The following is a 27,118-nucleotide window of genomic DNA, read 5'->3' on the forward strand; positions in this document are numbered from 1 at the left end:
GTTCCGTTTCCGGCAGCACCAGATAAGTCTCGAGAGGAAGCTTAAATCCTGTCGTTTGTGTTTAGGACCACTTTCGGTGAGTGGTCGTTCCGGTATGCTTTGTTAGAGGTGGTGGTTTTTTAAAGTGAGGCATCACCTGAGAGTAATTTCGAAACCATTTGCATCGACTAGTTTAAGGACGGGTTTAATTGACCGCGGAGATTGCGCAGGCGCTCTTGGGGAGAGAGGGCCTTGCTTGGGCGTTGCGGAGTCCCGCGCCAGCTGAATTGAAAAGGGGCGAGTTCTGTTAGTCGGGCGTGGGGTGGTGCTTCGTCTGTGGGACCGAGTTTTGCTTCAGATCGTTTGGCTGATCAGATTAAGTTTAGCTGGTCGTTGCCCTTAAGAATTGATTAACGAGCCATTCAGACTCGCTGGAAATGCTCTCCGGTAGTTAAAGTAGCGTCCGAGACCGCGAGCAGGTTGACCGCCACAGTTGGCGGACTCTGAAGAATTCTCCCCGCTTGACTTGACCATCGTTGTCGTTTGATCTGGAATATTGCCCTCTTGCTCCCAAATTAAAATTTCCTTTGGCGGGGAAAATCGCGAGTTCGGGGGAGAATCTTGTCCGGTAGTTTCAAAGGAAAAGAACACTACCTCAGTGTGGGTTTTCCTCAAATGAGCGTTTCTGGGCCAAAGTAGAGAAATCGTGTTCCCAAAATGGAAATTCATGTATCACACCTGACTTTATGTGTATGCTTCTGGAAGTGAAGGCATTTTGGTTAAACGAATTTGTAGGTTGAAGTGAAGCAGATTAGAAGTGTTCTGGTGTCATTAGTTTTCCCATTCTTAGACATTACCAAAAAATTGTGTTCCTCTTTTTCGCAAAGACTAGACTAAATCAGAAGTAAAAATTCTGATCACAAGTTAATATGTTGAATATGTTGAAATATTGCAAAATTTAAGTTTTTAAGCTGGAACACATGCATGTGACAACTCTTTGGAGACTTAAGTTGTTGCCCTTGATGGGTTTTGTCCAATTCTTATTTAAAGTGATACTTAACTGCCTTACTTTTTGCATACGCAAGATAAAATTAAAGGAATTAAGTAACAAATATTTACGCAACTACTTATTGATTTTGTTTGACGTGGTCTTAGGGACCTAGCGTTAAAGCTCAACCAAATTTGACCCTGACAGTTGTTCTTGCAAAATTAGAACTTGTCATCAGCGACCTTCACCTCCTTTTGTCATCCCTACATATTTTAATACACAAGTACTTATTTAACACAAATTCTTAAAAATAAGGACTATTTAAAGAAGGCTTAATACTTATTTTTATGACTTAAACCACTTAATTCTCCCTTGTAAATGATACTTCTGTTTAATATTTGGATATAGGAAACTACTTGATTTATGTTTGTTCTACTCTTACAGCTTAAAGCCTGTATTATTTCTGTATATAAATGCCAAATATTAGCAGCAAATTTTAACCTATTTAGATGATTTTCATTTTTATGAACTGATTTTTCTTATGTATTTAAACTTGTGAACCATATTAGACTATAATCATTACAAAGTGTGCAACTCTTCAGTCTTCTGGCTTTCCTTGTTAACATTAAAACATAAACATTACCATAAAACATTAATCACCATTAGTGAAAACAAGATTTTAAAATCTTTTTCCTTGTAGATAAAGGTTTTGAGAAAAGAGTTTTCTATTACTTTGAACAGTTTGATATGAATGATAAATATTTTAACAATAACTATATATTGAATTACCATTTGCAAGGGACTTTGCAAATCCTTAATCTCACTGATCTGGTATTTATGAAAAAGGAGGAGTAAGTATTATTTTCTTTTTTCATATGTGATTACTGAAGCTTAGGTAGCTCATACACCACAAATTTTGACTCTTAAAAGCCATGACTTCGTAGACACACCCTATTTATGTTGCCATATATATGTAAGAGAAGTAATGTTTTACTAAGTGAAATAACAATTACGTTTGGAACATGTGCTCTTTTTTTTTAATTCACTGCTATCTTTCCTATGAGGAATGGCAAATAATTCTTTGCTCATTCACAAATACGTGAATGTCCACTGTGTCCCAAACTATGTGAAATGGTATAAACATTAAAAATTAATAAGACTTTTGTCACTTTTCATATGTAATCTGAATTATTAATTATAAAATAATTTTACAACTTCACTAGAAGAGGCCTGAACCAAGTATTATGAAATTTGAGATTGACAGTAATGAAGTTATTAGCATAGCAGGGGGAAAAAAGCCAACAAAATTTGAAACAACAGAAAACAAGGGTCAGATGTCAGTGCCCCCACTCACTGTGTTGCTTTGAGCAAATTGGATAATCTCTCTGAAACTCTATTTTCTTATCTATAAAGTGGATATACAGCTAGTGCCTACTTCATAGGATGTTGTGAGGATCATCACAGTAAAGTATTGTATAAATGTTTGCAATTCTTAAAAATTGCTTTTGCAGTTCATTAAAAAATCTCCTTTTTTAAAAAATATTTTATTTATTTATTTGACAGAGAGAGAGAGGTCACAAGTAGAGAGGCAGGCAGAGAGAGAGGGGGAAGCAGGCTCCCCACTGAGCAGAGAGCCTGATGTGGGCCTTGATCCCAGGACCCTGAGATTATGACCTGAGCCAAAGGCAGAGGCTTAACCCACTGAGCCACCCAGGTGCCCAAAATTTCTCCTTTAATTAAAAAAATTATTCCTTGCCCCTGTAGTTTTTTCAGATGTCATTTAAATAATAGCATATAGTATGTAGCCTTTTGTGTCTGACTTTTTTCATTTAGCATAAAAACATTATGGTTTTTAGATTTATCCCTATTAAGTATCTTTTTAGTTCATTCATTATCATTGCTGAGTAGTATTTCACCATATGGATCTACCATGATCTATTTATCCACTCACCAGTTGCTGAACATTTGGTTTGTCTTCAGATTTCAGCTGTTAGGAATAAAGCTTCTAGAAACAGTCCCATACACATTTGTATGGACATATACTTTAATTTCTCTTGAGTTAAAACTGTTTTCCAGCATGTTTGTACCATTTTTGTATTCTCACCAGTGATGTTCTGTATCCTTGGTAGTACTTAGTATTGTTAGTTTTTTTTTTTTTTCTTTTTCTTTTTTGGCCGTTTTGATAGATGTATAGCAGTATTTTAACTTTACTTGTTTTTTTAAATGTCTAATTGTGTTGAGCATATTTTCATGTGTTTATTCGCAAGTCATATTTTCTTTGATGAAAGGTCTGTTCAAATCTTTTGCCCATTTTCTAAGTTGGATTGTTTGTATCTTGAGATTTAAGAATTCTTTACAAATTCTTTGCAATGATGAGGATGGAGCTAGAGATTTATACAAGGCAAAATAAGTCAGAGAAAGACAAATACCATATTTCACTTATATGTGGAATCGAAGAGACAAAACAGATGAACATAGGGAAAGAAAAAAAAGAGAGAGAAGCAAACCGTAAGAGACTCTTAACTATAGAGAACAAACTGAGGGTTGATGGAAGGAGGAGGGTGGGTGATGGGTATTAAGGAGGGCACTTGTGATGAGCACTGGGTGTTATATATAGTGATGAACTACTAAATTCTACACCTGAAAGCAAATTTACCATATATGTTAACTAACTAGAATTTAAATGAAAACTTGAAAGAAATAAGAGTTATTTATAAGTTCTGAATACAATTTTTTTATTATATTTGTATACTGAAAATATTTTCTCCCAGCTGTTACTATTCTTTTCACTTTCTTAACATTGCCTTTAAAAGAACAAAAGTTTTTTGGGGCGCCTGGGTGGTGCAGTTAATTAAGCATCTGACTCTTGATTTCAGCTCAGTTCATGATCTCAGAGTCATGAGATCAAACCCCTGCAATGAGCTTCGTGCTGAGGTGGTTTCTGCTTGAGATTCTCTCCCTCTGCCCCTTCCCCCTGCTCCTGCTCTACTTCTCTCTCCTCTCGCCCTCTCTCTCCCTCTCAAATAAATAAATAAATAAATCTTAAAAAAAAAATAAAAGAACAAAAGGTTTTTGGTTTTTTATTATTTATCTTTGTATTCCCATAACCTAGTCCATATAAGGATTTAAGGACTTGGTAAATGAATGAACAAATAAAAGGTTACATGGATGAAAGGCCTGCCAGCTGCAGTAGTGAGTAAAACATAGGAAGTTCTACAGTGGTACAAAGGTCAGGAGAGGTTGCGATGGCTTCAGATTCAGACATCATGAAAGGCTTGCTTCAGTGAGGTGCTAGAGATTTATTTTGAAAAATGGTTAAGACTTAATCAGGTAGGGGCACCTATGTGGCTCAGTTGGTTAAGCATCTGCCCTGGACTCAGGTCATGATAGCTGAGTCCTGGCATCACGCCCAAGCTGGGCTTCCTGCTCAGTGGGAAGTCTGCTTTTTTCTCTCTCTCTAATAAATAAAATCTTAAAAAAAGGTTTACTCAGATAAAATTGGAAGGATAAACCATTCACGGGGAAAATGGTGACATAAACCAAGGTACAGAGAGTGGTTGGGATGTGGGCAAAGGTATATAAAGAAGACGAGAGGAGAAACTGTGAGCTTGTTTTGTGCCAGGTTGTAGAGGCTTGGCTAAATAGTTCAGACTTTGTCAGTAAGCAGTGGAGATGGCCAAGGGCAGTCTTTAATAGTGCCTACTCTGTCTAATAATTCATTTGGAAGATAAAAATATGCTTAGGACAATGAATAGTTTTTAAGTTTCAAGGTAACTGTCAAACAAATAATCACCCCTTTAAGTGTTCTTTTCTTTACTAAGACAGCCAACCCTTATATAACACACTTTTGAAATACAAAAATGTGGAAATTTTCTGATTTTTATGTCTTCCACCATTAGAAGAGTCCACTCTACCTTAATGTTGACAACAAACAAAGCCAAAAACCTCAGAGAACTCAGTTTTCAAAATTTTGTTTATTGATTTCTTCTATTCCTTGAACTTTTGTACTATGCGCTTGCTCTGAGGAGCAAAAATTCTTCTATTTTGATGTATTTTCAGTTCTTCAAAACTTAAGGGTTTGAAAGTGGAAAGGTTAATTTTAGTGAATAGACTTTCTGAACATGAATCTTTGTTCATGTATTTTAGATAGGACAGCCAGGAGTATCCTAATAGCACAGATGCTTGAATGTATTGAGGGCTTTATCTTATATTGAGTAATTAGAGAAAAGATTTTCTGGATGTTTGTGTGTTCTCTCCCCCATACCCCTGCTCCTGCAAATCTGTATGTTGAAATCCTAACCACCAGTGTGATGGTATTAAGAGGTAATGCCTTTGAAACGTGATTAGGTCATGAGGATGGAGCCCTCAAGAATGGAATTAGTGCCCTTCATTTTTGCTGCTGCTGCTGTTGTTGTTTTAAGTAGTCTCCATGCCCAGTGTGGAGCCCAGTGCAAGGCTTGAACTCATAGCCCTGAGATGAAGACCTTAGCTGAGATCAAGAGTTGGCACTTAACTGACAGAGCCACCCAGACATTGGAATTAGTGCTCTTTTAAAAGTGATGTCAGAGAGCTCCCCAGCACCTTCTGTTATGTGAAGACAAAGCAAAGAGGTAATCTATGAAGCAAGAAGCAAGCTTTTACCAGACACTGAATCTGCCATTTTGTGCTTAGACTTTTCAGCCTCTAGAACTGTGAGAAATAAATGTTTGTTGTTAATAAGACATCCAGTCTATGATATATTGTTAGAGCAACTCAAGTGGACTAAGACACCCTGGAGAATTGTAGGGGACAGTTGGGGAAACTTAAAAGATAGAAGTTCTTAAGTATAAGGGGAAAATAATGGACATCACTGTAGTTTATGGAGACATTCATGTTGTCCAATAGCCAGTTTTTTTTTTTTCTACCAGTTACAATTACCCATATCCCTCTGTGTTATGGGACCTGTATTTTCTCATAAGGTGTGCGAGTTTGGTTTTGCTCCTGGAGGCTTTTTAATAAGCTTGAAAACGCTTCTTCCCTTTTCTTTTTAAGGTCCTTCAGGTTTTGCAACCTTTACTGATCTCTGAAAGGAAGGCACTAAAGGATTTTATCTTATTTGTATAAATCATGTCTTCTTACAGATACCATGCTCAGCAGCTGGCTAGGATGGGATGTTTCAAGGTTCTCTTTTAGATGATTTAGAACATTGTTGATTCCAAAAGCCACTCATAGAAAACCATAATTTGGGGTTGGTCATATATTTTATAGAATATAGACCCTAAATCATTTTAGATTTAATCTAAAATGAGAAATGGCAGGGATGCCTAGCTGGCTCTGTGAGCAGAGCATGTGGCTTTTGATCTGAGAGTTGTGGGTTTGAGTCCCATGTTGGATGTAGAGATTACTTAAAGATAAAATCTTTAAGAAATAAAATGAGACAGGGCAGTTCTTTCTCTCTCTTGGACATGGAAGAGCTTGTGTCAGTGTACCCTGGGTTGAAAATAGGATAAATGATTTTTGCTTGTTGGTTTAAGAGTTGAGGAGGTTTAATACAGAGCTAGAGTGACAGGCAGGCAAATGGATAGGTAGACCAGCATAGTCTGTATTCCCTACTTGATTGACCAGTTTCCCTAAAATGAAAATTGATGAAGAGTGGAAGTTTGCCACAGAATCATTCGGCAGGGGAAAAACTGTAGTGAGGATGACATTAAAGTAAAGGCATCAAGAGGTCTTCTTTGACAGATGGAGTGGGTGGTAGGGGTCAGGGGGAATGGTACTTCACCGAAGAGAGCTTGAAAAGAACTAAGATTTAGAGCATGATGGAACTTGAAAACAGAGCCACAGGACAAGGGCTAAGTATATACATAGTAAAATCTCTCCATGCCTTTACTATTTCCAATTAGGGATTATTATGACTACAAAAAGTCTAGGGATTATTATGACTACAAAAAGTCTATGAACATTTTCTTACACATCTTTTGATAGTCATGTATTCATTTCACTGGAGTATAAATTCAGAAGTAGATTTGTCAAGTCCTTACCGTACACAAGTTAGAAGACTCAATTTTCCAAGGTAGCTGTAGCATTTTGCACTCCCATCATGTATAAGTGTTACATTTGTTACCTGTTCTTATAGGTGGCATTGTCTGTGTTTTTAATTTTACCCCTTTTGATAGTGTGTAGTTACAGAAATCATGACTTCTTAATTTGCTTTTTGGAGTAATGATGTTGAGCACATTTTCACTTGCTTATTAACCATTTGGATATCTTCTTTTTTAAAGTGCTGTACAAGATTTTACTCTCATTTTTTGAGTTGGGTTTTTATCCATTTCTTTTTGATTTGTAGTTGTTGATATATGCTGAGTATGAGTCCCTTGTTAGATATACATATTAAAGATATCTTCTGCCAGTCTGTGGATTACCTTTTCCTTTCCTTAAAGATGTCTCTTGAATGGGTTGTGATTTCAGTGAAGTACAATTTGTTATAATTTTTTTCTCCTAATTAAGAATAGTGGTTTTTTGTGTCCTGTTGAAGAAATTTTTATATAGACCATAAAATACTTACACTCTATGCTAACCCAAGACTAAGAGGTATTATAAATGTACTGATATTCTCAGTGGAAGTTATGAAAAGATCAGAAAGATGGTTATTGAATGTGGAAAGTGCTATATCATAGGAGAAGAGACATAGGTTCCTGGGCACAGTCTATTCTTTTTTATTCTAACATTCTTTCTGCAGTAATACTCTCTTGTAGACTCATCACTAGATCTTCTAGTAATCAGAAAATACCAATATTGTTTTCAGAATTAAAAACTTTAAGCTTTTGTGTTATAGTCCTAGTAGGGAACAGAAGATGGGGGATAGGGACACCTGGGTGGCTCAGTCCTTAAGCGTCTGCCTTAGGTCATGATTCCAGGCTCAGGTCATGATCCCAGGCTCCTGGGATCCAACCCTATGTTGGGCTCCTTGCTAGGCAGGGAGCCTACCTATCCTTCTCCATCCCTACCCCCCCTGCTCATGCTCTCTCTCACTCTCTCTCCCTCTCAAATAAATAAAATCTGGGGAAAAAAAAAAGAAACACAAGATACATTCTCCTGGAAATTTGAAGAAAATTTAATGAAGCTTCTATTTAAAGACCAAAGAACAGGGTCGAAGAAATCCACTTAGTATCCTGAGATTAGTAACAGCAGGGCATAATGATGGACTAGTGCTCCTGCATTAGCAAAAAGAAGAAATGGTGTTATAGACTTGCAGTGAGAATTAGAAACATGGAAGATGGGCTACTCTACAGGAGCAGTAGTTGCGGAGGATTGCAGCCTAAACCAATAAATAAATATCCTGACCGCTTCTGCATTCTGATTTGCCTCGTAGCAACTCCCACTGAGCAAGCCTAATCAGAAAACTGTAAGTGTAGTTTCCAAGGGTCAGTCTCTTAGGGCACAGTAGCAGGGAAAGAGAGGCCAAAAGATTGATCTGGAAGGGTGGGAGCGGTGGCAAATAGAATAATCTGCATAGAATAGTTTCTTTCACCTAAAAATATGAAAGGGGCTTTTTTTTTTTAACTTAATGGTTTCCCATATAATTTATGGTCTAAAATAGACAAATTTTATTTTGTTTTGTTTTTGCCGGTATGGCCAGAGTTTTCTTTATAACATAGATAAAGTATGTACAGAACCAAAAATCAGTTCTGTTCCAGAAAAAGCAGCTTATATGTAGTTCAGAAGAGTATATGAGATCTGGCATAACTAAATATCTTCTCTGTCATTTATCATTTAAACATTTCCAAAATAGATCCTTTTCATAAACTACTTGAGTGGACTTTTTTTTTTTTTTAATGACCATGAATATATTTAGAAGGAAAAAAAAAAAAAACATTTCTCCCCTTTATAACCTATCATGTATTTAAATGTCATACAACAGAACCATTCTATGTAAGTAAGATTTCAATTGATGGTAGTGAGAGACTTTAAGCAAAACTTTTTGAAGTGTAATCATTTATTTTGTTTTTTCCCAGTATGTGGAAAATTTTCAGCATTTCTTTTCACATGGAAGGAGACAAGATAATGTGTTATGATGTATCTCAAAAATAGCTTTTGAATGTTTTAGTTCGTACACACCACACAGTTCCTTTTCTGTACTATATTTATCTCCATCACAGATAATATTCCGGGAATGTTCAATTCATATGTAAGCAGAAATGTGACAGAAGCGTGAACCAAAATAGCAACTGAATGAACTTACCATTCAAATTATATCTTTAAATACCTTTACCTAGGTTCATCATGGTCCGTAGTGGAAAAAATGGTGACCTTCATCTTAAACAGATTGCATATTATAAACGAACTGGTGAATATCATCCAACTACACTACCAAGTGAAAGAAGTGGCATAAGAAGAGCAGCAAAAAAATTTATCTTCAAAGGTAACACTGGGGCCCTGGATGGCTGAGTTGGTTAAGCATCCGACTCTTGATTTTGACTCAGGTCACGATCTCAGGGTTCTGAGGTGGAGCCCGGTGTGGGGCTCTGTGCTGGGTGTGGAGCCTCTTTAAGATTCTCTCTCCCCCTCCCCCTCCCTGTCACCTCACCCCCGCTCATACACACTCTCTTTCTCTCTGTCTCTAAAAAAGAAAGAAAGAAAAAGAAAAGAGACAAAGGTAACATGTATGCCCCAAATCTTAAGTGTAGAGTTAATATAGATGATTTTCCATGTGTACTTTGTGGAATTCAGAGAATTTTCTGCAATAACTGGTTGCTGCTTAACAATTACCAGCACAATTGATGATGACACTCAGTCAAAAGCAAAATAAAAATTCCAGTGAAGCTAACTGAATACCAGTAAGCATGAAAAGGACATTTTAAATCATAGAAAATGATAACCATGGCAAAAAAAAATAAAAAACACTCACTTAAATTAACATCTCGTGCTTTTGTCCTCAGGTAATTCCTACTTTAATGGCATTTTCTAGCACTTATGTCACTATCGATGAAGAGCTTATTTGATGCTGATATGAAAATATTGACTTTTTACTGTATTTATTTCTGTGGTCCCTCTGCCATCAGATATTTTCAGGATCACATTCATTTTTGGATACCTAATCCCCCTGAATGGATTAAATATTTGAAAGGCAGTAGAAAATTTATGTTGAAAGATTATGGTAATTTTTCCTTTCTCCTCTTCCTTCAAAGGGAAGAGACGTTTGCAATGAAATAAGTCAGAAGTTAGGTTGCCAGAGGACTAAATGAATGTTGGTGCTATTAACTAATGGAAGTTTTTCCTCTAGGTACAAAATCAGGGGACTTTAAAATAATATATAAATACTTCCTCATATCTCTGTGTATACCCGTTCCTATAACTCCTTTATACTTCATAAGTACACCTCTTAGCTCTTAGTAAAGTTATGATTCATTCATTCATTTATTTATTTAAACATTTATGCAGCAAATGTTTACCAAGTTCCTACTGTGTGTCAATCACATTTTAGGCCTAAGGGATAATACAGGGATGAATAAGGTAGATAAGGTTCCTGCCCTTAGGTTGCTTACCTTCTTAAGGAAGGAATGTTTCACTCAGCATATGCTTAATTAAACACTAGTAACTTAGTGCTGTATTTTGGAGTATAAATAACTACCTCATCCACACTGGAGAGAGAGAGTGATTCTTTCCCCACCTCAATTGCTTTCCACCTATGGATTCTCCTCAGGTACCCTCCAGAGGAAAACAGAGAACTATCTTAACGATAAAGGTTCTCTTGCTTTCCTGCTTTGCACATCCCACCTCCTGTTCAAATCTAGAAAAACTTAACAGCGTGATTGCTTATAAAAATGTAAGTTATGTTGAAATACTATTTTGGAAAATTCTGTTCCAGAAGTTGCTAATCTATACATAATTCATCTGCTAATTCATGCCATTTTTAAGGGGTGCCTGCAAGTATTTTTCCAGTTTGAGTACTCCCGTAAAAAGATAATTTCATACTCCTGTAGTTATCACATGTGTTGGTGAACAAACTAGCTCCACTGGTATGGATAGCTATAAAATTATAGCAACTAGTGATACTCCTACATAACAAGCAAACATAACAGCTGAGAACTTTTCAGGTTGTATGTATGCATTCATTACAAATAAGTATTCTATCTTAGAGCGAAAAAGATTTTTAAAAACCATAATGGTTTGATGAGAAGGCATGATTAGATTATCTTAAAGTATATTGATCTCTAAAAATTGCAGTAGTATCTTTTTGTTATTATTTATTCCAGAAAAAAAGCTGTTTTATGTTGGAAAAGACAGAAAACAAAACCGTTTGGTAATTGTTTCAGAAGAAGAAAAAAAGAAAGTCCTAAGAGAATGCCATGAAAATGACACTGGAGCTCATCATGGTATATCCAGAACCCTTACTCTAGTGGAATCCAATTATTATTGGACTTCTGTGACCAATGATGTCAAACAGTGGGTATGGCTTATATATTAAGAATATTTTAAATAATATCTTTGTAGTAGATATCCAGAATTCATTATTGCTTCAGATTTACTCTGGAGATTACCTCTTGTTAAGTACTTTTTCTATGGGTAGTGTTTGTACAAAAACATTTAAAAGGAGTTTTATTTCCCATCAAAATTCTCCTTCAGGGTGCCTGGCTCTTGATTTCACCTGAGGTCATGATCTCAGGGTTGTGAGACAGACCCCCACATCAGGCTCTGCACTGGGCATGAAACCTGCTTAAGATTCTCTCTCTCCCTCTTCCCCTCCATACCCCCCCTCAAAAAAAAAAAAAAGAAATCAGGTTTTCAAATTCTCCTTTAGAATCACTAAAGCATAATTTGAACTAAAACAGTATTTAAAATTTTGAAAAATAGCATATTAAAATAGATTATTTAGAACCAGATTTTCATCATTGAACTCTTTTATATTGGCAGAATTCAAATGGGGGTGAAATTCCTTTGACTAAATGATTACCTCTTTGATGGCCATCATTTAATCTCTTCTCAAGAGGAGAATCTGTTCGTAAGTCAGGTCCAGTGTGTGCTCTTATCTTTTGTGCATATCTCATCTTGATGTAGAAAATATCAAATATGGCAGAGACCCAAAACCAACTAAAGTCGAAATCAAGTTGTAAAAATGATGACATTAGTCTCAGTTTTGTAACTTTATAAGTTATTACAACCTTTCAGCTTCTTAAAGTATATTCATCTAGGAATTCTGGTGTTTTTACTGGTAGGTCATCTGATCCCTACTCCTTCTAGTGTACTCTATATGACTTGGTGTCTATGTGAGATCCTTTTAATAATTATAATAGTACATCAGAAGATTGTCACTTCAGGTGTAAAGAATTAAAGCAACGTTTAAATATTGTTTATAATATCAGTTTGTTGTCTGTGCAGGTAGACCTCAGTATTTGTATTTGCTTTTAGAACCTGCCACACATTTGTTTGATCTTTGTCAGATCTTTATCATTTGAGAATGGATATGGTTTTTAGAAATAGAGGTTATTTATGATGTAAGCTAGTATATAATTTGGACAATAAAACTTCTGATTAAAAGTAACTATGCAAAGAGAGTTTATAAAATTTTGTTCACAAGTTGGTCTGAAAGTGGTTTCCAAAGTGGAATTCTAGAAATATGCTGAGCATTGGCACCATCCATATGTTAATCAGTTCTCATCCCACTCACATTAAAAGCTCCATGGCAGCATGGGCTTTGTTTTTGTTCTTTCTATTTTCCTGGGACCTTGAGGAATTTCTGGCATCTCTAAGTATTTTTTGAATAAAATTATGTTTTAGTAAATACCATTGGAATAGATCAAAAATCTTTTGCTTATAGAAATTATTGTATATTCAGATACTGACTTAAAAATATAACAAATTTGATATAAGAAATTTGTTTTAAGATTTATTTACATAAAAAATATTGTTGAATGTAAACTAGAGTGATGTTCCATGTTAATAAGACCCCTTAAAGTAGTCACTGGATTGTAATAGCAAGTAATTACTTGCTTATTATTCTGAACAGAAGGTTTTATTCTATTCTGAGAATAGTCTAACGGTTTCTCCTTCAAAACAGAAAGTAACTATTAGCCATTTTAATAAAAACTTCATACTTATAAGACTGCTTTTATTATGTTGACTATATAAATATCTGTATATGCTTTTTCTTATTGTGTGCCTGTTTTATAGGTATATGCTTGTCAGCATTGCCAAGTGGCAAAAAATACAGTTATTCTAGCACCGAAACAGCACCTTCTGAAGGTGGAAAATCCATGGAGTATAGTTACTGTTGATCTGATGGGCCCATTTCATGCAAGCAACAGAAGTCATGTTTATACTATAATCATGACAGATTTGTTCACAAAATGGGTTGTGATTTTGCCTCTCTGTGATGTTTCAGCATCAGAAATTTCTAAAGCTATTATCAATATATTTTTCTTATATGGACCGCCTCAGAAAATAATAATGGACCAAAGAGAAGAGTTCATTCATGAGGTAAGACAAATAATTAGTTAGGTCTAAGAGCATATTTTACTAAACTTTCAGTGCCACGCACACCTGTGCATTATAGGGTTCTTAGTAAGTTTATATAAATTGGTACAGATAATTGAAGTTTAATATTGCATAGCACAAAGGTAGCTGGACTGGCATTTAAGAGACCAGGATTTTTGTATTGATTGTGCAAGTAAGCAATTATAAATCTGTCCTTAGGTTTCCTAAAACTAAAATGAGGAAACTGGACCAAATAATCCTTGTTTACTTCTAACTTAAAAATTCCATGATTGGGAGTCCCTGGCCGGCTCAGTGGATAGAGCATATGACTCCTGATCTCAGGGTTGCAAGTTCAAGACCCACATCGGGCGTAGAGATTACTTAAAAATAAAATCGTTAAAAAAAATTATATGATTGACATATAGAGGGAGAGTTGACAATATATCATGTTTATGAATGAGAATATTCAATATTGAAAGGTATTGATTTTTCCCAAATCACAGTAATATATATATAATATAATATATAATTATATAATTATATAATTTATATAATTAATTTCTAATCAGCACTAATAAGGAGGGAACTTATTTCTTGCCCTCACCTTTTTACAGATTAAAGTTAACTTGAAAGAATATGCAGGCAAGAATATATATGAAAATTCTAAAAAAGGAATAGTGACTATGACATTTAAGGCATATTTTAAAATTTTCATAATTAAACAGAGTACTGATATAAACAAAAATTACAGCCAGACATGTTTAATTCTGTCAACAAGGAATTAAAGCAAGCACATGTAAAATGTGCTACCAGGGAAGCTCATTAGAGACACAGTGCCTAGGATTTTTTTTTTAAAGGTTAATCTTTTTTTTTTTTAATTATATTTGAGAGAGAAAAAGAGAGATGGAGAGTACAGAGGGAGAGTAAGATGGAGAAGCAGACTCCTCACTGAGCAGAGAACCCAATGTGGGGCTCAATCCCAGGACCCCGAGATTATGACCTGAGCCAAAGGCAGATGCTTAACCAACAGCCACATAGGTGCCCCTCAGTGCCTAGGATTTTTTTTTTTTTTTTTTTGGTAGCTAGTCACGAAGGTGCCCACTGCCTGGCTTGTACCAAAATTCTAGATTCTAAAGGAAAAATGGTGTTCAGCATAAACCACCTTGTTTGTATAGTTTAAGTGCTGTGAGCCACCTATATCAATTAGGGAATGGTGGAAACCCACCCCAAATCCCGTTCCTAGCCCTGGGTGGTCCAGTTGGTTAAGTGTTTGGCTCTTAATTTCGCTCAGGTCATGATCTCAGGGTCCTGGGTTTGAGCCCCATATTGGCTCTGCAGTCAGCATGGAGTCTGCTTGTCCCTCTTTTTTATTGCTCCTTTCAGCTCCCAAGCATCCGCAAGTGTGCACGCTCCTTCTCTCTCTCTCAGACAAATAAATCTGTAAAAAAAATAAATGAATAACAAATGTGGAAAAGTGTTCAAATTAAATAGGAATTAATATTGAAAATTAAGACCATTTTAACTTACCTAAAAAACAAAAATGGTAATAATACTTACTTTTTCTCTAGGGAATTGACTGAACATTCCAGTTATTACATTATAGGGTGGTGGGATCTCTCTCATCTAGGACTGCTAAGGCACATAGTCAAGAATAACTGCCATGAAGAGACATTCTGACATATAGCCAGGTTCATAAGAGCAAGCAGTAAAATTGTTGCATTAAAGCTGAGACTTGAATGTGTTCTGTTGACTATCAGATAATCTTGCCTGCCTTGACTGACAGAGCAATGGTCAAAATGAGGCATATGAAACAATCCAGTTTATAGGATAAACAATGTTAGAAGTTCTGCTTATATTTCTTTTTTACCTAATAAATAAGAAAGAAAAGAAGTTTTGCTAATGGTCTGTAAGAGCATCCCAGATCAACAAGGCAGGTGGTTGTTCATCACACATGTTATATAAAGTTATCTTGAGGAAAGAGTAAGAATCCACAACATGTAAGAAGGCAGATGATTGGGGGCTCCTGGGTGGCTCCGTCATTAAGCATCTGACTTCGGCTCAGGTCATGATCCCAGGGTCCTGGGATTGAGCCTGGCATCGGGCTCCCTGTTCAGCAGGAAGTCTGCTTCTCCCTCTCCCAGTCCTCCTGCTTGTGTTCCTTCTCTCACTGTGTATCTCTCTATTAAATAAATAAAATCTTTAAAAACAAAACAAAAAAAAGAAGGCAGATGATTGTATATCACACATGATATATGAAGTTATCTTGAGAAAAGAATAAGAATCCACAACATGTAAGAGGTCTTCATTAGTTTCCTTGCTCATTCTTGGTTTTCAGTAGTAGTTGCGTTTCTGAATATCATCTAGTTTCCACCAAACTACTCCTCATAGAATAGCCAGGTGGCTTAAGTTTGTTACAGTGAAAACAAGATAATACAATACTGCAATCACCTGTCAGCCATAAGAAAATGATAGAGCTGACACTTCTACTTAACTTCTGATACTAGTTCTTTTATAGACATATTAATGAGGTGAAAACAAATATGATAGGAAATTGGTCACCTCACCTAAGTTCAAAATATCAAGAAACTGATTTGAAATACTGATTTGCTTCCACCATATCTAATGAAAAGCTTCACCCTAGTGCATAAAGTGCTCAGAGATAAAAATAATGACTGTATGAAGCTATTATGAGTCACCACTTTTTCTGGTTATGTTTAAAGTCATGTGATAATCCAGGTCTTTGGAAATTTTAACAAAGGTAGCAATAAATGTTTATAAGCCTCTTTTGTAAAGTTTAATAGCAAAAAACTAAAAATCACTGAAGATTGAGAAAATGTGTTCTTTTTGGCTTAAATATTAGCTTAAATGGCTTAAATATTAGCATAATGGTGACAAAATGAAATGGTTTCTTTTGTCAGCAAACACATACCAAACACTGCTAAAGTGTTGAAACAAGATTAGAATATTATACTGTGGATGCATACAGTGTGTGTGTATTACACATACAATTGGATGAAAATACAGATGTTTCAATAAAGTGCATGAACTTTTTGTAAATCTCTGAAGGAAAGAAAATACACTTTCCAAAGGAAAATCTACTTCTTTGATTTTAAAAATATGTCTATGGGAAACCAAAATTGTAACAACTAATAGAATGTCTGGTTTGATGGGAGAAAAAAGGCTGTGGGGTTAGGATATCAGGCTGGCATCCCACAAATGAATTCACTGGATCATTCCTAGGCAACAGCCTCTTGAAACTAAGAAGTGGTTTGACCCTCTTCCAGAGCTCAGTCGTTTAAAACCATTGATTATGACCTCAGATTGAGGTTGACCCAAATGACACCAATTCTCTGAGATTTCTCTCCCTCTCTCTTTTTTGTTTTTAAAGATTTTATTTTTGAGTAATCTCTACACCCAATGTGGGGCTTGAACTTATAACCCAAAGATCAAGAGTTGCATGTTCTATCTACTGAGCCAGCCAGACGCCCCTCTAGGATTTTTTTTTCCCTAGGATATCTTTTTAACTACTCTTGAATTAAAAGATTAAAAGGAGGAGTGCCTGGGTGGCACAGTCAGTTAAGCATCCCACTCTTGGTTTCATTCAGGTCTTGATCTCATGGTCATGGGATTAGTCAAGTATCAGGTTCTGCACTCAGAATGTGGAGTCCACTTGGGATTCTCTCCCTCTTCCTCTGCTTCCTCCTCCTCCCCCCCAACTCATGCTTTCTCTCAAATAAATAAATGAATCTTTAAAAAAAAAAAAAAAGATTAAAAAGAGGTAGCCTAAATTCGTACAAATATCAGCTAGAAAATGTATTACCTGCAAGTGAGAGAACTCCTCATGTGCCTAATATATAAACTCCAAAAAGTAAAAGAAGGCCAGACAGTCCAGGGTTGGAAGGGTAACCTGAATGTCTTTGGGAGCCCATTCTTCTAGTTTTCTCTTCTACCATCTTTGAGATGTGACTCTCAGTCTTAGGTTCACAATAGGGCTGCCAGAGGCCATGCCACAAAAATCTGTATTTCAGACAGAAAGAATGGAGAGGACAATACACAAAAATACCTAGTAGCAGCTGAGTCTACCCAACAACTTTTAAAAGCCCAATAACTTCCCACTTACATCTTTTTTACCAAAACTATATCACATGACTATTCCTTCCTTACAAGGAAGCATGGGAAATGTGATTTTGGTTTTGGTGCGTTTTTTACTAGCTTTACCTCTTTTGTTACTGTGGTACTACTTGTCTTCTTACAATTAGGCAACAAGAATATAATCTTTTAAAATACAAGTTTATTAACCAAAAGTTTACCCAATTAAAAATAATAAGAAAAAATATTCTGAGGCATAAGGTAGGAAAAATAGATTATTTTACTTTTATTTTACTGCTTATTGTTAGAAGTTTTCTAAACTCATTTTGACTTTTTTTAGTCTCTGCAGATAATAAATCCACAACAATAATAGTAACATTACAAGTTATGAAGTGCTTAATACTTGCCAATAACAGTTTAAGGTACTTTACAAACATGTACTCATATAATTCTCAAAAGGGTCCTGGGTAGCATTTTCCTCATTTTACAGATGAGGAAACTGAGTATACAGAAGTTTAGTTACTTGCCAAAGTCACATAACTATTAACTAGATTTCTGATCGTGTTTGTTTGAAAAATTGTCTGCTGAATTAAAATGTTATATGAACTCAGAGTTAGTGTTAAATTCTGTACTTCCATTTCCTTGCTGTACATGTATGTTTGGCAAGGCACTTAGCCTCCCAAAACTTCTTATATTTAAAAGGGGGTTAATGAGAACTCATGATTGTTGTAAGGTATAATGACAGTCATGTAAAGCATCTAGTGTATTTACCAGTAGATGGTAAGGACTCACTAAATGGTAACTGCTGTTTTAAATACAGTATGTATGTTTTTATTTAGAGTGGGTATGGTTCAGTGAAAATGGCAAGATTCAGATTCTTTTGAAACCATTCAGTGAAAGGAAAAGTAAAATACGAATTTTAAAGTCAACTTTGTTTTATATATTTTTCAGATCAATGTTGAACTGTGTGGATTGTTCGGCACAAAGCAAATTGTAATTTCTCATACCTCCCAAACCATTAATCCAACTGAAAGTACACCTAGCACAATCAAAGCATTTCTTTCTAAACACTGTGCTGACCACCCAAACAACTGGGATGATCACCTATCAGCCATTTCATTTGCGTTCAATGTAACTCACTTGGTACGTGTCTTTTTATGATTCTGTACTTTTGAGTTATGACTGTTGTTTAGCTACTTAAATATTTTATTACAAATCCTTGTCCGTTTTCCTTAAAATAGGAGCCTCCTAAAAATACACCATATTTTCAAATGTTTAATCGCAATCCTTACATGCCTGAGACTTCAGATGCTCTTCATGAAGTGGATGGTGATGATACAAGTATGTTTGCCAAAATTCTGGGTGCAATTAAAGAAGCTGATAAAATAATGGAGAATAAGACAACTTCAGCAAGACAGGTGATTCTATTTAATAGAAAACTCTATAGTCTAAAAATTCATGAAGTAATTTAAAAAATTTCAGCATGCACACACACATATGGCATACATATGATATATTAAGCCAGATTTTGTTTTCTGTTAAATTCTGCTTTTGTCTTGATTACGCAGTATGCTTATTAGCTATAAAATTTTGAGAGGCAGTAACGGGAAAACTTTGTTCTTTGGAATCCAGTAGAGCTGAATTCATATTCCTGGTCTTGTTGCTTTCCAGTTGTTTGATTTGGGCAGATTACTTAACCTATCTGTTTAACTTCTTTGTAAAGTTGGGATAATGATACTGGTTTTAAAATATGACTTTATGAATTAAATGGTGGGGCATCTGGGTGGCTCAGTCATTAAACATCTGCCTTCGGCTCAGGTCCTGATCCCAGGGAACTGGGATCGAGCCCTGCATTGGCTCCCTGTTCAGTGGGGAACCTGCTTCTCCCTCCCCCACTCCCCTTGCTTGTGTTCCTTTTCTCACTCGTCTCTCTTTGTCAAATAAATAAACAAAATCTTTAAAAAATAAAGTAAAATAAATGGGATTCATGCCTGCTTTGTATTAGCAGTGACCATCTTGTTATCTACATTTACCTTCAAGAAACTACAGCTCTTTCATCCCTTTGTCTTCTGTTTTATTTTGCTCTTGTAGTTGGAGAACAGCAATCCTGATGAACTAAATAAAAGCAAGATCATTGTTAAAAAGAAACCAAAGCAATTAAATCCATTTCATTTGAAAGTGGGTCATGAAGTTTTAAGACAAAGGAAAAATTGGTGGAAGGATGGTCGGTTCCAGTCTGAATGGGTTGGTCCTTGTGTCATAGACTATATTACAGAAAGTGGATGTGCTGTTCTGAGAGACAACACTGGGACTAGACTTAAAAGACCTATCAAAATGTCCCATCTTAAGCCCTATGTAAGAGAGTCCAGTGAACAAGGTAAGCATCTGTCAATTCTTTACATTTTTACTTCCTGTGAATGAGGACGGAAGTTAAAAATAATATAAGAATCCACCCCCAACCCAGCCCAAACCCCTTCTCTCGGTTAGGTTTTCTTTTCCCTTCTCATTTTTATAACATGTGGTATAGTTTTAGATCTCAGGTATTCTCTTTTATTAGAATAACTCTTCTGAAACTGTCAGGCTTGTAAGAGATCTTATTCTGATTTCTAGTGTACTTTTCACACATTTACCCATAGTTCACGTAGGAGATACTAGACCTGTTTCACAGAAGGAAGAATTACGTCTTCTCAATTTTCACTTTCACAATATTTTGTCACTTTGTGTCTCGGTTTAACATGAGAAAATATCAACTAAGATAAATGATGCCAAAACCAAACATACTATCCAGAATCCTGTTTTGAGATAAATATACTAGGGAACTTTAAAAAAAGTGATTAATTTTTATATGTTATGCCATAGTCAGGTCATGATAGATGCAGGGGAGGCTGTAAGGTTGGGTGTAATCAAAATGCTGTAAGTAAGGTGCTTTAAGAAGAGGTGATAGCCTGAACAAGGTTGAACTTGACTCCAGATGTGGTTTTGAACAGTCAGAAGGATATCCTGATTTTGTTAACCCTTTCTTTCAGAGATTAAGAGACAAACTACATTTTGCTATGGCTTTCAGATTAAATCCCATTTGATGGAGACTGTTTTATTTTTTCCTATTGTAACCACTCCCTAGAGTTTCTCTGGGGCAGTTAACTGAGAGGAAGTGAATTGGTACCTCAGCCAGCTAATTTTTCCTATAAAGAAAAATAAAGCATTGATATCCCTTAAATATGAGTAACAATTAATGGAAGGTGAATTTAGTACATTTTTAAACATCTGAGTTATTTAATAGGCGTAAGTGAATATTATAAGAAAAATAACAGTATTTAAGCTTACCTAATTGTTTTAGGATAAAGCCCCCCCTCAAGGGGGTTGCTCAGTAAATAGCTCAACTTTGCTTCTGATCAGTATCAAAACTTGCAAGTTAAAAACTCTTAGTACCTTTCCTTCTTGTGACAGCCTGTTTGCTATATTAATAAACTTACCTTGGACTGTTGTAATTCTGAAAGCTCACAGCACCTGTGGTTTTGTTGGAAGATCAGTACTTTCATTCCTTGTTCTTCTCAGTACTGAGCTGCCCTTTATGATTTCTGCCTTATGTAAGTTAAGTAGGAAAAAAAAAAAAAAGATTATATAGATACATGTTATCCTTTCCTCTCTAGCAAGATTTTCTCCCTAACCTCAGCATTCAGGACTCACTGCCTTCTAATGTGTTAGCCTTCACTTAATACAAAATTTACATTTTAAATGTTGCTATATCAGGATCTGCTTCAACGTTTTGCAGTTTGCTCTTGCCAAAGACTTTCTCAGAAAGGAGGCCAAACATTTTGCTACTGCTGCATATTTCAGAATCCAATTGAGTAGAACAGTTTCTAAACAGAGGCAGTCTAATTTTTCCCTCATGCTTGAATTCTGTGCAGATACTTCTTCCAGTAGTATAAAGGAAATTACAATATTAGTACTAGTGTACATATAAGAAACTGAGATGGGTAAAATTGTTTTTTCTTGTTAACCAAAGGAAGTGTGATCTGGCCATCCTGGAATCTGGTTCTTGATTACTATTTGTTCCTTATTTTGTGTTTCTTTTCTTTGTAGAAATTCAAAATAAATGTGATTTCTGCCATCTTTTTCTTCAGGATCACATATTGTTCTGAAAATCTTCACCTCAAAAGCTGATTTTAAAGAGTCTTTGAACTGAATGTAAAGCGAACTAGATGCCTTTGAATGTCTTAAATCCTACTCTTTCATTTGACATAAATTTGGAAGTGGTATAGCCAAAAGAACTATGAATTTGTCTGTCTGTACTTGTCATTGCTACTGCCAGCTGGGATATCTTGTAGCCGTGTTAAAGACTCACTCTCCAAAGCAGATAAGCTTCTGTTGCCAACTGCGTATTCATTCTTATCTAGAACATAATGTAGAGGGAGCACATTCAGTACTAGGTCTACAGTATTTCTCGCTGCTGTTTTAAGCAGGCATATGTCATTTTGTCCAGTTCAATGCCAGGTACTTTTTCAAGACTAATTATTTTAGTAAGTTTTAGGACATACCATTGTATCTCTTTGTAATCATAATGTTCCCCTCTGAAAAGGAAAATATTACTGACTCATTATTCTACCCACTATAGATTTTGAGCAGTTTTATTGTTTTGTTTTGGGAAGGAGTCTTGATAGATTTCCATCTGCTGATTGCCCTTCACAGTTTCTGAGATGGTTTTCATATTTCATAAGTTTCCTATTGATACCATAGCAAAATATCATAAATTTAATGGTATAAAACACATCCTACAGTACTATAGCTTAGAATTCCAATAAATCAGGAGCTAGAATCAGGCATTGCTGGGGCTGTGTTCTTTCCTGAAGGCCCGAAAAAGAATCTATTTCTTTGCCTTTTCCACCTTTTAGGGGCTGCCCACACTGCTTGGCTTGTGGTCTCTTGCCTCTGTCTTCAAAGCCAGCAATAACAGGTTGAGTCCTCCCCACATCAGTTACTGCAGACTTCTCTCTCCTTCCCCGTTCCACAGTTAAGGACCCTTGTCCTTGGGCCCACCTGGATAATGCAGGATAATCTCCCTACTTTTGGGTCAGCTGGTTATCAACCTTAATTCCATCGCTTCTCTAATTCTCCTTTGTCATGTAAGGTAATGCATTTACAGGTTCCAGGGAGTTTTAGTACATTAACATCTTTAGGGGCCCATTATTCTCTCTACCACATTTATGGGCTGCATTCATGAAACAAAACAAATCTTAGTTCTTTATTTATCCACGCTTTTGTTTTCATCATAGTATGTATATCTTACCATCTTTTTCAATCTAATTACTACTTTTGCATGAATAAGAGTTGGTGGGGTAAAACTTGGAAAATCTCTCAAAACTAAAATACCAAGTATACTCTGCCTAATGAAGAACAAAGTGTGCAAAACTAAATGTCCATACACCCCCAAGTCCACTTAGGCCATCTGTGGGTAGAAAGCACTATGGCTTTGACCTTTTTAATTTTTTTAATCAAAAGTTCTTAAGTGTGTACATTTATAGGATTGGAATAGGTTCATTGAGCTTTTCACATACTAGGACGGGAATGGGTAGAATAAGATTGTGTTCTTGGGTTTATTAGGAAATTTATCTACTCTGAGAAACTTTCCTTGACTTCTAATCTAATGGACAATTAATCTTCCCCTTGCTATTTCTTGAACCTAAAATTTGGGTTGCTTTAAGCTATTACAAGCTTAAAGAGAATCATTAATATTTTGGGAGAAAATCCAGAAAGAGAAGGCAGGGGTCCAGGAAGTTAATCATCTATGGTGGAAGAGTTCCTTGTTGTAATGAATTAAAATATCAGGTAGGGAGGAATCCTTTTATATACATTAACCTTTTTTTTAATAGATGCTCCTGTTTTGCTGTCAGTCTAACATTCATATGAAGCATTTTTTTTTCCTGATAGTAATGATAAATTTGCTCAAAACAGAACCAAATGCTGACAAGGGGAATTCTTTGGCAGTATTTTGGTATGATTTTAGCTCCACCTGAAAAGTTCATGAACATTTTGTTATTAAATTGGGCTTAAATTAGCTAAGCATTTTTTTTAAGATTTTATTTATTTATTTGACAGAGATCACAAGTAGGCAGAGAGGCAGGCAGAGAGAGAGGAAGGGAAGCAAGCTCCCTGCCGAGCAGAGAACCCAGTGTGGGGCTCGATCCCAGGACCCCAGGATCATGACCTGAACCAAAGGCAGAGGCTTTAGCCCACTGAGCTACACAAGTGCCCCAAATAAGCTAAGCATTTTAAACTGCCTACTTACATAAAAGCCTGCTTAGTTACCTATATTGTATCAGTCTGACACTAGTAACTGTCATAGAAGCCTGATGCTAAGAACTTCATCTTAGTTTATAATTTCATATTATAAACAACTCAATATTATTGTCCTGATTTTAAACAACTTGACATTATTGTTACAGATTCCTTGAAGATCAAAGTTACAAATGTAACAATTTAATTTGTTAAATATCTTCCAGTATCCCATTAATTGACTCAGAGGTGCCTTGCAAAAGTATGTAAAGCCTATCATCAAAAGCAGAGCTTTATAACTTTGCTTGTAATCTTCAGCCACTTCTACCACATCACACATACCTGCTAAAGACAGATCAAGAGAACGGGAAAAGTTGGCTCTTTCAAAATCTTTGCTCTTTCCCGAATTCTATATATATGAAATGTCAAATGTATGTATGATTTTATTCGCCCTTTGACATGTATATTTATTTAGCAGATGGGAGAACCCACCAGAAGTTAATCTTATAGTTAATTTTTATTACTTGGGATTTCATCCTCATTTAACACTGTTTGATTTTTAAATGATGTTTACTTATAATTCTAAAAGGTGAACTTACGATGTTTCTTCTTTCAGACAGTCTTTATCTCTTACAAGGTTCAGTCGTGGCAGATCATGACTACATTGGATTGCCTGAAATTCCAGTTGGAGCGTACCAAGCAAATATTCTGGTAGAAGATGCAACTATTGGCGTAGTTGATAATGAATTACTCACATCAAGCAAAGATCGTGAACTGTTAGAGTTTAGAAATGCCAAAATCTCTCCATTGATAGAAGATCATAGTACTCTAGAAAAGCAGACTTTCAGTCTGTTGGACTCTTCAAACCAAGTCCTTGAGTACTTAAGTTAGTAAATACCAAAATTCACGTAAAGTGCTTGTTTAAAAAGTATAACTCCTTGAATCTTTACCTTTTCCACTTAAAAAAAGTTGTATAGAAGTGTCTTGCCATTCTCTGAATGACTAAATCCTGAAGGTTTATTTTATAACTGTTAATTTATCTAAACTTGTGTCATGTTTAAGTATTAGTACATATATATAAAGGCAAAGGAGGCATATAATATATGAAACCCACTTTTTCTTATGATAATAGAATAAGCAAAGTATGATTGCTTCTTACGAAGGAAACTAAATTCCAGCTCAAGACTGTCAGATCTTTCTCTGGTATTGGTACCATGTTTTCAGCTTAAAATTTTTTTTGGATTATTTCTCCCCTTTAAAAAATAAGTTTGAACTATCTAGAATGGGCTTAATAAATATTTATTCAACTGTAACAGTGAATTAAGTGAAGTTTGTTTCTGTGTCATTGGATCTTTCAAAAATAATTTGTAGGAAAGAATTTAGAGTTGTTTAATGGGCTCTTATAGGATATTGATAATTTCACCTTTTAGGCTCAGAATTTGCATCTGAATCTATGTATTGGTTTGAAAACATTTGTGCATTTCCATAAAACATATTAAAGTCAAAAGTACCCATTAATAAAATTTTTTCTGCCAGTCTTAAGTAAATACTAATGATAAAATAGTCTCAGAGGTTTTAAACTATAAGCTCTATGATATTTATAACTTTATTCAACAAATATTTGTTAGAAAGCACTTTGAAGAATACTGTGAGAAAATTAAAGGATGAGTTAGATGTGTGTCTTATCTTCATAAGACACACATCTTCTACCTTTACAGTCTGGTAAAGATTATAGGCCAATATAAGCCTTTTATAACACAAGTTACAAATTACATGCTAAATTCCATTAGAGAAGTACAAATAATACACCTAGGGAGTCAAAAAAGAGAGAAGTTATTTCTAGATAGAAAACTTAGGTTTATGCTTAGAAGGATTAGAAGGATCATTTGAGTTTGACCTTGAAGAATGCACAGGATGTGATGAGAGGGTCCAAAAGAATTAGAGGAAGAAAAATGAACAGAGACAGAACAAGTATTGTAGTGATTCACAAAGCTTTTTGTTGTCTGCAGTGCCTCAGGTGTAAGGTGACAAACTAAGGTATGGGAAAATAAAGCTGAAAAGGGAACTAGGAAAGCTAGTGGAGGGCTTTGAATACTGTTAAGGATTGAGTTGTGTATCTCCAAATTCCTGTATTGAAGTCCTGTACTCTAGTACTTCAGAATGTAACTTCATTTGGAAATAGAGTTATTGCAGATGTAAAAATCAGTTAAGATGAGGTCATATGCAGTAGAATGAGGTCTTAATCTAATATGACTGATGTCCTTATAAAAGGAAGAAGTTTAGGCATAGACTCAAGGATAGCGCCATGTGAAGAAGAAGGCAGGGATGTGGGTGACTCTTCTATAAGCCAAGGATTGCCAAAGATTACCATTAACTCACCCAGAACTAAGGAAGAGGCATAGAACAGATTCTTCCTACAGCCCTCAGAAGGAATCATCCCTGTCAACATCTTTATCTCAGATTTGTAGCTTCCAGAACTGGTGAGGCAATAAATAACCTTTATTATAAGCAACCAAGTTTGTGTTACTTTGTTTTGGCAGCCCTAGCAAAGTAATACAATACCTAGCTGCTTTTTTTTTTTAAGATTTTATTTATTTATTTGACAGACAGAGATCACAAGTAGGCAGAGAGTCAGGCAGAGAGAGAGGAGGAAGCAGGCTCCCTGCTGAGCAGAGAGCCCGATGCAGGGTTTGATCCTAGGACCCTGGGATCATGACCCGAGCTGAAGGCAGAGAGGCCTTAACCCAGTGAGCCACCCAGGTACCCCCTTTTTTTTTTTTTTTTCCCTGAGGATTTTTTAAAGTTTGGATTTGGATTTGGGGTTGGTTTTTTACTTCTTGTTTTGTTTTGTTTAATGTAAGCTCTACACACAACATAAAGCTTAAATTAAACTCAGTACCCCAAATGAAGAGAGTCGAATGCTCCTCCAACTGAGCCAGCCAGGAGACTCTGTTGAAGGTTTTTGTGTAGGTAAGCGTCATGATCGGAACTACATTTTAGGAAGTTTAATCTGGCAGCTAGTACGTTAGAGGAAGAGAGAAGAAAAGAATGGGCATTCGTCATTGATAACGATTTTGCAGTGATGATGAGTAATGGGAACCTAAGCTATGCTGGTAGCATTATTAATGAATAGAACATAGCTTAAGATCTATAGAATATCACATTTTATGTATCAACCATACTGAATAGTGATAGGATACCGAAAATGGAGACCTGAGGTACTGCAATTACTCATTTAAGAAGAAAGATTATGTTTAATATAGGCTAGAGGGTAAACAATTGGAGGAAAAAAATACCAATCTGGAGCTTTATCTTATACCACAGACCAAGTAAATT

The 27,118-nt window shown here is 35.7% G+C and overlaps 1 protein-coding gene across 4 annotated transcripts; it reads left to right on the forward strand.

Moving 5' to 3' along the window:
- Positions 1 to 25,470, forward strand: GIN1 (gypsy retrotransposon integrase 1). Of its 4 annotated transcripts, none has more exons than XM_032845559.1 (8): positions 1 to 76; positions 9,223 to 9,368; positions 11,203 to 11,396; positions 13,118 to 13,423; positions 18,461 to 18,652; positions 18,751 to 18,927; positions 19,601 to 19,886; positions 24,399 to 25,469. In XM_032845559.1, exons 2-8 carry the CDS (start codon positions 9,230 to 9,232, stop codon positions 24,671 to 24,673), a joined length of 1,569 nt encoding a protein of 522 aa, XP_032701450.1. In that variant the 5' UTR covers positions 1 to 76; positions 9,223 to 9,229; the 3' UTR covers positions 24,674 to 25,469. The 4 variants fall into 4 exon arrangements, with proteins under 4 accessions (XP_032701450.1, XP_032701458.1, XP_032701464.1 ...); XM_032845567.1 differs by having other exon boundaries at positions 14 to 108; positions 24,399 to 25,470; XM_032845573.1 differs by lacking the exons at positions 1 to 76; positions 11,203 to 11,396 and having other exon boundaries at positions 9,279 to 9,368; positions 24,399 to 25,470.
- Positions 25,471 to 27,118: the final 1,648 nt, after the last annotated feature.

The sequence above is a fragment of the Lontra canadensis genome, unplaced genomic scaffold, assembly GCF_010015895.1.
Source record: "Lontra canadensis isolate GAN:19392208 unplaced genomic scaffold, GSC_riverotter_1.0 scaffold4, whole genome shotgun sequence".
NCBI classification, from domain to species: Eukaryota; Metazoa; Chordata; class Mammalia; order Carnivora; family Mustelidae; genus Lontra; species Lontra canadensis.

What these genes read in the sequence shown, in the direction of transcription:
- GIN1 (XM_032845559.1), top strand. Translation starts at nt 9,230, where the DNA reads ATGGTCCGTAGTGGAAAAAATGGTGACCTTCATCTTAAACAGATTGCA. An exon ending in GAGAAGAGTTCATTCATGAG is followed by an intron (nt 13,424 to 18,460) that starts GTAAGACAAATA and finishes TATATTTTTCAG; the next exon opens with ATCAATGTTGAACTGTGTGG. An exon ending in AAGAGAGTCCAGTGAACAAG is followed by an intron (nt 19,887 to 24,398) that starts GTAAGCATCTGT and finishes TTCTTCTTTCAG; the next exon opens with ACAGTCTTTATCTCTTACAA.